The 10028-nt window shown below is 37.9% G+C and overlaps 1 protein-coding gene across 2 annotated transcripts in view; it reads right to left on the bottom strand.

The window, feature by feature from the left end:
* myo18b (myosin XVIIIB) overlaps positions 1-10028 on the bottom strand; it is a gene marked incomplete in the record, with an annotated part of 101803 nt that overhangs the window by 51708 nt on the left and 40067 nt on the right. For both annotated transcript variants that reach the window (XM_014020572.1, XM_014020571.1), the window contains 6 exon segments: positions 2246-2366; positions 3634-3714; positions 4019-4211; positions 4855-4945; positions 7193-7354; positions 8810-8954. In XM_014020572.1, coding sequence (XP_013876026.1) covers positions 2246-2366; positions 3634-3714; positions 4019-4211; positions 4855-4945; positions 7193-7354; positions 8810-8954 — 793 coding nt within the window.

The raw sequence follows: 10028 nt of genomic DNA on the forward strand, positions 1-10028 counted from the left end.
ACTGACTACTACTTCCTCGTTCTCCTCCTCATCCTCTTCTTTGAAATGGAGATAAAAAAAAACAACATCCATAAGCTTTCTGCTGTAACATAACCACTGTTTGTTTTTTTTCCTATATAAAATACATTGAAGAGAAAATGTATCATCTGATTTGTATAACAGTTGCTGTTATTTCATTGTAAAAATTATTCCGTATTTCCACTTGTAAAACAGATTTTTGGGCAGGTCATGCTGATTTTTAGGTGTGGCTGAGATTAGTCTATAAAAGGGGCGTGTGCAGCAGCGCGCAGCGGCGCAATCAGAAAGGAAGACGCTCACCATCAGATCGTGCAGCGGGAGACTTGAATTGACTGAAAGTTTAGAATAAGTGATCGATCATAAAAAGGAGAGGATAAAACAGCAGTCAAAGTTCGCCCCAGCRCCACGGATCGTGCGCTGTCGGAGCTGGATTGGAGCTGGTACCCAGGAAACGCCGACAGGTGCAAGAGGATGTCAATTTACCGGAGGACGCCAACGGTGTGAGAAGACGCCACCGGGAAAGGAAAGGAAAGACATTCCCGGTGAGATCTGGACTTTACTTTTCTTTTTGGGGATTTTTGGTGGTACCACATATTCTTTCTCATTTGTCAGGGGGAGGTTTTTGACGCGTTGGATTTTTCGTTTTGGATTGGGACTTTGAATTAAAGCGGAGAAATTCTCCCAGGATATGGAACTCTGTTGTGGACAATAATCGCATCAGAAAAAGAAACGGGAATGTTTGGACATTTAGCCTTTTGGGTTTCTATATTGATAGGGACTGAGTGAATTAAATTTAAACTAACCTTATTTTTGAAGGGTTTTTGGGTTATTTGATCCGTATCAAGATAACTATTATTATTTCTTAGCTTGTGGTTTTTGTAATAAATCAGCTTTGCTAAAAATCGACAAAACTTCATATTGAATGGTTGTTTTTTTTTATTTCTCAAATTAACTGGTGTAACATATTTTACCTGATGCCGGTAACGATCCGCCTTGAGTGTATTTGTGAGTTCTGCTTTAAATAGAAGCAGGATTTTACACTGTTTACAGGTCAAACATTTTTATTTAAATAGGAGTACACTGAGTACTTATTAAAAGTTACAGTTTGGTGTTCTTAAGACTGAAGACTTTCTGAGGAAAGAAGTTTTTAAACATCTTTTCTATAATTTTAGTGTTTTCAACTGAGGAACTTTGACATATTTATTTAAAATAAATTATAGCAGAGGAAGTTCTCTGCACAGAAAAAAAATATTTTTGCTGTTTTTTAATCAAACTGACAAGTTTCTCCAGTAAAATGATTGTGTAATTTAAAGGCATTGAAACACCTGGTTAAATTTAGAATGTATTATGATTGATAAACATCTGAAGCTGACTCAGAGAACTCTGTGATTTTAGAAAAAACAAAAGTCAAATGTAGACACGTCTTTAAGAGACCCCTGCGGTCAGCGCACCTCTTCTCCATCCGCGTCGTGATTAATACTGATTTTTTTTTGCGCAAATTACAGAATTTTTATGCTCATTATACACGTTAAACGTCTGTAGGGGTTGACGTGTGAACTCTTCAGTCCCAGGCAGGTCGGAGCCGAGCTGCAGGTGAACATGTTCGCTGCACCTCGCTTTAAACACAGTCAGCTGATCCGTTGCGGTTTTGTTGTGCTCGTGACGTGAACACACAGGGGGAAATGCTGCAAAGTGCTTTTAGAAATATAATAAATATAAAATACAACATAATCCTCGGTGGAAAATAGTCCAGAAGACATGTGCGTTCCCGGGAGGTGTTCACCTGCAGCTGAGTGAAGATGACCCCCCACCCACAGAGAAAGAAAAAAAGGCAGTAATTATTGATAAGGTAACCATGCTGTGGCTTCACCTGTCACATTTTCTTTTGAAGAAAGAAAAAGTAGCTTACAAAGCTGTCGCATCGGTGCTACATGAATAAAAGCAGAGCTGCGTGTCTAATCACACACACGTCTTCCTGTCTTCGTGAGGACCACACACAGGGCTCAGCATCGCTCTGCGCCGTCTTTTTTCCCCAAGTTTGGTGAGAGGTGGATATGGAGGGATGCAAAAAAAAATAGCTCTGGACTTGATCTGGCCTTATTTAAATAAAAATGACTACATGACGTGAAATTCTTAGAGGGGCGGGCTGTCTCATTGGCGGGGTGCCCCCCCCGCCTGTATAATGGTAGGAGAAACACTGATATCTGCGTGTTCCTTTTAGGTTTACCAGCGTTGGTATAATACTGGCAGACCCTCTCCACGGCGCCACCTTCACTGGAGGCTGGGCCCACCATCTCCTCATCCAGCACCCACAAAAGACCTCTCGGGTCTCCATCTGCTGCTCGCACCTGAAACATATAAACGTCCGAAAATTGTCACGAATTCATTCATTTTGAAAGCTCTAAAACAGTGATTGCTTCTGGTATCTATTTTTAGAGACTTTACTGTTCATCCACAACTGATTAATTTCTGAAGGTAACCGGCGTAAGACCACCACAGTAATCAGCCTCACAATGAGCCTGTGACTCTACAGACACTGAGCTGAAATGCAATGTGGCCGTGGCTGACAGTCACATCTCAGTTTTAGCTCTGTTCACTGATGATGAAGTCCAGAATTAAAGATATTTTTGTTATAAACACCTAACAGCCTATTTAATGAAACCCATTATTTACCTCAGCTTTTAGGTTTACCTCATGTTTACAGAATCTCTAAAACAAGACGAGAAGGCAGATTTTTTTTTCTTTCAGGCCTCTCTGCTCTGGAACCAGTTTCCTCTCTGTATGGATCTGACCCACTCTCTGATTTAAAACTAAATTCAACCTAATCAACATTTTATACATTTATTCTGCACTTGCCCTGTTCCTGTTTCAACACATCCATTGCAAAACCGCTGATTCAGCATTCACACGATTGTTTTCCTGTTCATAATTCCTTCTGTAATTTAGTACATGTTTTTAATCAAACTTTGTATCATTTCTGTCAACAGTACATTGCTTTCAGAGGTCATGCAGTATTTTTGTAGTTTTTGACCTTTTTGATCTTCAGTTTATAGAAAACGTTATAAGTAAAGTTGAGTTGAATACAAGTCAAAGATCTACCAAAGAACTCAGAGGCCTGTTTTCTACGGAAGCCGAGAGCGGCCATTTTCCGCTTTTAATTATTTTGCATGGTTTTGTCGTGATAACAACATAATATGTCGTTATCATGACATAACAAAAAACGTTTTCCCGTGATAATGAGTTAATTATGTCGTTATCACGAGATAACAATGACCGTTTTGTCGAGATAGGTTAATTTCTCGATGGATCATGAGCAATCAAAAATAAATTTTTTTTTAAAATAATTATGTTGTGATCTCGACAAAACGGTCATTGTTATCTCGTGATAACGACATAATTATCTCGTTATCACGTTAAGACGTTTTTTGCTATCGTTATCACGAGAAAACCATGAGAAATAATTATTAGCGGAAAATGGCCGCTCTTGGCTTCCGTAGTTTTCATACAATAAACTACATATTTAAAAGAAGATTGAGAGTAAAATTGAAAGAAAAAAACTGTGTATTCTGTGACTGACATGTATTACATGTAAATGGTAAATATGTGTCCTTGTACCTGAGGAGGGGGCTGATCCATCGCAGACACAACTTCTGCTGGACTTCTCTCTGGACATTCAAAGTCCACGTGGATCTTCTCCTGCACCAGAAAACACATTTAAGTCTGTTAAGTCATAATGTTTTCATTTTATTATTCAATATATGTTTTTCATTAGGTTTACTATACGGTCGTTAACCTCCCTGTCAAAGTCTGTCATTTATTTTGATTCAAAAAAGGAAGAAAGATATGCACAATATGTGGAAGTCTTAATGCCAGGGGCTCTGAATTTAAAAATGACACATTCTGCATGTTTCTACTTTTTGTCACAAACTGTATTAAACACAGAATCGTCTGATCCTTACATAGTGTTTAGTTTTCTTTTGCTCTTCATGTGTAGACCTACCTGTCCATATCTCTCCAGCGAGTGTGTAAAGGTGTGTGAGTGGTAGTGCTCCAGCAGCCGCTCCTGCAGGTAGTTGTGGCAGAGCTCGGACCAGTCGGCTCCTCGCTCCTCCCCTGAGTGTCTTGGATTCCTGAGGCCTGGCGTGTCCACCATCATCACAGAGGCTAAAACCAGCTGCTCGCTGCTCAAAGCCCTGACCACAGAACACAGGCGGTTTCTGACAAGCTCCTTATGTTTTGTATAGTGGTATTAATTTATATTTTCAGATCTTCCAAGGTGCCAATTATGGAACTCTCTGTGCATTGCTGCCCAAATCAAATTCTGGAAGTGGTCATTCAACTAGATCTGTTACAAAAGGACAAATGATATTACCAACTTTTAAAAACTGTTACGGCCAGAGGTCTTTCTTCTATGTTTATACTAAAGCATGGAATGACATTCCTCAAAACATAAAGTCCATTTCAAAACTACAGCCCTTTAAGAAGAATCTTGTATCTGCTGGACACTTTTTTGTTGTGCTCATAAATAGACGTCCTATTTTGCAAATGCTGCCTTTTTGAAATTGGGTATGCTTGTTTGTCTTTGTGTCTATGGTGTATAATGATGTGATTGTGATGCTGTAATTCTCTGAGTGTTTTATGTACTGCAGAACAGGAACCTGCTGTAAAACAGCAATTCTGCTGAGTCGGGCTTGATTTTTAGTAATCTTTTCCTGTTGAATCAATAAATCAAATCAAATCAATCAAATCCTGTCCTCTCTCACTGCAGTGGTGATCGTCACCTTACAGTGACGCCACGTAGAGGACACAGGTCTGTGTGAATATATGTGTCCATACCTGTTGATGAGTGAGACCACAGCAGTGAAGACCTCTTCATACAGTCCAGCAGCCATTCCGTGGACACACTGAGCAGCTGTTAAACGAGGACCTGCACAGGAGGAACAGAAGTTCTGACTGCTTTGCCTGATGTTTGGTTTCATGATGCACTAAATGTTTTCAGTTGGTGAGAGGTCTGGACTGCAGGCAGGTCAGTTCAGAGCTCAGATTCTTCATGTTCTTTTGATTGGATTATGAAATGTAGATGATGGGTGGGAGATTTAAATACTTTCACACTTTTTGTTGAGGAACATTAATTTGAAATTGTCCCACTATTTCAATCAGTTTCTCACAGACTGGTGAACCTCTGCCCATCTTTACTTCAGAGAGACGGGCCGCGGCCACCGTGAGGGCCTCAAAAGAACAACAGTTTTTAACTTTGGGCTGCAGAGGGCCGTGGGACCGCATTGATTTTGAATAAAGTGCAATACACTTTCTCACCACTAGTAGCAGTAGTGCACCACTCAGATGTTTAACAACTTTTTTAATATGTAGAAGAAGAACCTTGGAAACCTGCTGAGAATGGAAACTTATTTTAAATGAAAAGTAAAAGGCAAAAACGAAAGTAACTCATCAAAAAACACCAAAGTTTGTCACTAATATGAAGAGCAGCTTCTTTTTTACCATGCAATATTTTAAAAGTTCAAAACAWTATCAAATACAGTTGCAGATAGAGATATATTTTAATTTGCACTATAAATTAATTTTTTGTAGTTTGTTTTTAAACATTTTGAATGTATTTTAAAGAAATTTTAAACTTGTCAATAAGCTGTTGTTACTGTTATTGTTTGTCACTAATATGAAGAGCAGCTTCTGGTTGCAAAAGTTTAAAAAGGCTATATTGGTAATGTCTGACTGGGCCTCGTGCCACTTTGTGTTCAACAAATTGGGCCCCGAGGTCAAAAAAGTTAAGAACCCTTGCTCTAAAACACTTTTTACACTCAGTCCTCACTGACGTGTTGAATTCATCACAGCTGCAAAGGGTTTTTTGCCCTTAGCTCAACCGTTAACATGTGTTTCTAAATAATTCAAAAACTCTTTCTTCAAAATATAGTAGAATTTCATAGTTTATGCATGTGATATACCCAAAAATATGTTAAAAAATTAACTTAAAACCTGTTGTTTTATTTTTTTTATTTGGATTTGCCATGTCCTGGATGACTGAGAAACTACAGCAAATATTTTGTGAATAAAATATGGGCTTATAAGATTTGCAAATCATTGCATTCTGCTTTTATTTACATTTTATACAACATTCCAGCTTTCTCAGAATTGAAGGTGTACATGGCAGCACCACACTAACACATTAAAATGTGTGAAAACTACATCTACCAGCTGTGCAGAACCCTTTAGAACTACACAGTTCTGTTTCCCACTCAGGGTTTTTACTCAGCAAAGGTCTGGATGTCATAATCCAATGAAATTCATCATGTTTTTATATCTAATAAATCTCTAAACTTTTCATATTACTGCCTCGGTTTAGCTTAAAGTTTAAAGTTTAGTTTAAAAAAAGGCACAGGTAAGTGTTTTCCTTCTTGCCTTTGTTTTTGGATAAACTTTACGCTAAACTCAGGCAGCGCACAGTCAATCTGCACATGGGTCCTGCTCCTTCCTGTCTTCCTGTTGACCAATAGGAGAGGAGCTGACCCATGATGGCCCACCAACCTTATTTACATAATGAGGCAGAAATGGATAATGTAAATTAAATACAGGAGACAGAGAAATGTAAAAGCAACACATGGAAATAAAAGGAGTTATGAGAAAAATTATTTACAAAATTAATATAATAATTTAAGAGACACAGATGTACAAGTAAAAATAAAAACTACTTATATTTTTAAAGAACAGTAACATTTAAACTATGTGCTAAAATATATAATTTATTAGAACTAAGCTGTAAAATAAATTTGAAGGTCAATTTAAATCACAAAACATGAGATAAATTTCTCCTTTTTTAATTTAATTGGTGCATTTTAAGTGTTTTCATTTATTTATTGGTCCGTTTACATATTTATTTGTTTCTGCATTTATTTCTAATCATGTCAGATCCTCTATAAATAGCAAAAAACTTGATATTTTGATTTAATTTTTATGTGAATACTTTCGAAAAATCCACCAAATGTGACGAAAAGCAGCCCAATTGGGCAAAAACCCACTCCGTCTGGCAACACGGCTCAGATAAGGAGAAAGGTTGATGTGATTTAGTCTCTAAAAACTGGGACTTTTTTGGTGAACTATATTTAGCCAATTAAAAAAAGTGGAAGAGAAAATAAACGAAACTCTTCTGTGTGACTCTCACCTTCCTCAGCCTCATTTTTGTCCCTCTTGCCTGTGGTGGCACTCTGCAGCAGTTGTTGCAGGTGATGTTTGAAGACTGCAGTGTGCAGCTCCTCTCCCTCACATCCGAGAACGCTGCTCGCCACCTGAGCGCTGTCGAAGTTCACAAACTGCCTCCTGCCCACTGAGCAGAGGAGAGGACAGGACACAGTCCAGACAACAAGTTAGTAAATCATTGGTAGTAGTGGGCACCAGTCTGCTAAAGCGCAAATCCACTAATGGCGGACCTAAATATTTCGTTGGCGCTTTAGCGACCCTACTAATTTTTATAATTCATAAGCAGATTCGCTCTTTCTAAAATTAAAATGCAGTACTGCTAATAACTAATTATCTACCAGTCATCATTATCTTGAACAGCGGAAGGTATGGCTGTCAATGAATCTCAACACACGTGATCTATCCAACAGCACCCCTCCCAGATAAAACACACTTATTGAGAAGGTCTACATCCTTGCTGACACAGTTGCTTTAGGTCAGGGTTCTCATTTCCCACAATGCTTTGTGTCTGCTCACGTAGCAGGAAGGCAATGTTTAGAGCTCCCTTTCCCAGCAAAAACATTAAACGTTTGTAATCCATACTAAAATTTTGCATGTATTGATTTATTTTACTTTACAATCGGAGCTCCTTTTTAAAAAAATAGTTTAAATGCTAGAGCTCAATACTTGACATAATTAGTCGAAGCAATCCGCCAACAGGGTTAGACAGACATCTAGTGGTCAACTGGAGCAACTACATGGAAAACTTTCATTTCCCGTCACAAAACAAATCCGTCATGTACCCAGAATGCATTGCTTCAGTTTTCCAATAAATATTTTTAAAATTACTTTATTGATGCTTCTTTAATGAAAAATTTACAATAAACAAAAGAAAAAGACAAAGAAGCAGCCGAACTAGCAATCCTCAATAACTTTTTAAAGAATCAGCCGAACTAGCAATCCTCAACAACTTTTTAATTTTTACACCAGAAGCCAAAGGTCTGTTTCAGGAAATCACATCCCCAGCAATTGGCAGTTGTAGGATTAAGCTGTACAAGGGTTCACACACTGCTAGTTGACAGTGTTGTGCATATATTGTACATGAATTATTGCCAGCTAGTAAGTGTCAAATTGATCTTGTGCTTTAAAATTAGCTTTCGCTAATTTTTCCGTAAGCACTTTTGAGATTGTGGACCTAAATATTTACATAAGCACTTTAGAAATTGTGGAGCTAATTTTTGGGTTAGCGCTGCCCACCACTGGTCTTTAGTCACTTGTTGATTCAGTCATTCTAAGATGGAAAAAAAATTCAAACTGTTCAGCGCTTCAAGTGAATGATGTACATATCTGTTAAAACATCTGACTAACTGTATATTTTAAAACAGACTGTGACCTTTTAACTCAGAACTGAGTGTGTCACCCTCCAACTTTAGTTTACAGCTCAGTCACATCAAACAGCTCATCACCCCCCCCCCCCCTTTAACCACAATACTTCAGCTATTTTAAAGTTTTAAAGCTTTAAGAATAGGTCTTGTAACACAATTCCTCACAGCTGCAGAGACAGCTCTGTGTTTCTGTGGAGGGCAGTATTAATCAGTGTTACCTTTACAGGCTCCTGCAGCTCCCAGGTGGTAAATACCAGCCAGAACGTGCCAGATTGCCTTCTGCTCACCAGCTGAGAAGCCCAGTGTTTTCATGGCAGTCAACAGCTTGGTGAAGGCAACAGATGCTCGCTGTTTTTCCTCCACCTGCGATCACAGAGGCAGATCGACTCAGTTTGTCACTGCTGTCTCTGAAAATCAGCCACTTAATAAAGCAGACAAACATCTGAGTCACATCTCAGCTCCCGTCACAAACTGAAGCGGATCTCTTCTCTGCAGGATTTTTACACTTTAAGCATGCAAGGTGTTCGTTTTATCCTCTCTGATGGTCAAATTTACTGAAACAGTTTGATCACAAGAACAAAAACGTGCAAATTAAACTTATAGTTTACTTCCGTATCAGTCTGATCTAAAAGATTTTTATTGATGTGGTCACTGTAAACCATAACCCTGTACATTTTCAGTCGAAGGTAAAGTTTTTGATATATAATACAGGTACAGTAAACAGTACCCTGGTGTTATAATGACATACAGTCATGTGAAAAAAGTTCACCTCTTTTAATTCTAGCATTTTATAAACCAGAGAGAATATATGATCTTTATCAGCTTCTAAAATTATTCATATCTAACCTCAAGTGAACAAAAATACACAACAGATAAACTAAGTTCACCTCAGGATTAATATGAATTTTATATAAATAAAAAACAACAGTTTGTAGAATTACTACAAACAATAATACAACTTAATAATATTTTTATTGCGGACATTATTTCTGACTAATTGTCTTCTGTCTGAAGTTATTAGTCTTTCATTTGGTTGTGGAAAAAAATGTTCCAACTTATCTTTTTATTTTTAGAACTTCATAAAGACCAGGTCAAATTATTTTTAATCTAAATATTTATTTAAATAAAGTATTAAGTTCTCACAAACTTTTACTACGATTTTTCAAAAACTAATAAAATACAATAAAATAAAGAAAATACAGTAATTGCTATCATGTTTTTAACAAAGGTTACTTATTCTGTCATAACAAGCGAGCGGGTATTCCCTATTATATGGGGACCATTTTTGGCATAAATGTGGGGACCAACTGGTACTTATGGGGACCTAAGCCTCGTCCCTGGAATGCCATTGGTGGGTCAATGCAATGTCCCCATAATGATAGCTGTACTAGACTGTGTGTGTGTGTGTGTGTGTGTGTGTGTGTGTGTGTGTGTGTG

The sequence above is a fragment of the Austrofundulus limnaeus genome, unplaced genomic scaffold (assembly GCF_001266775.1).
Source record: "Austrofundulus limnaeus strain Quisiro unplaced genomic scaffold, Austrofundulus_limnaeus-1.0 Scaffold258, whole genome shotgun sequence".
NCBI lineage: Eukaryota > Metazoa > Chordata > Actinopteri > Cyprinodontiformes > Rivulidae > Austrofundulus > Austrofundulus limnaeus.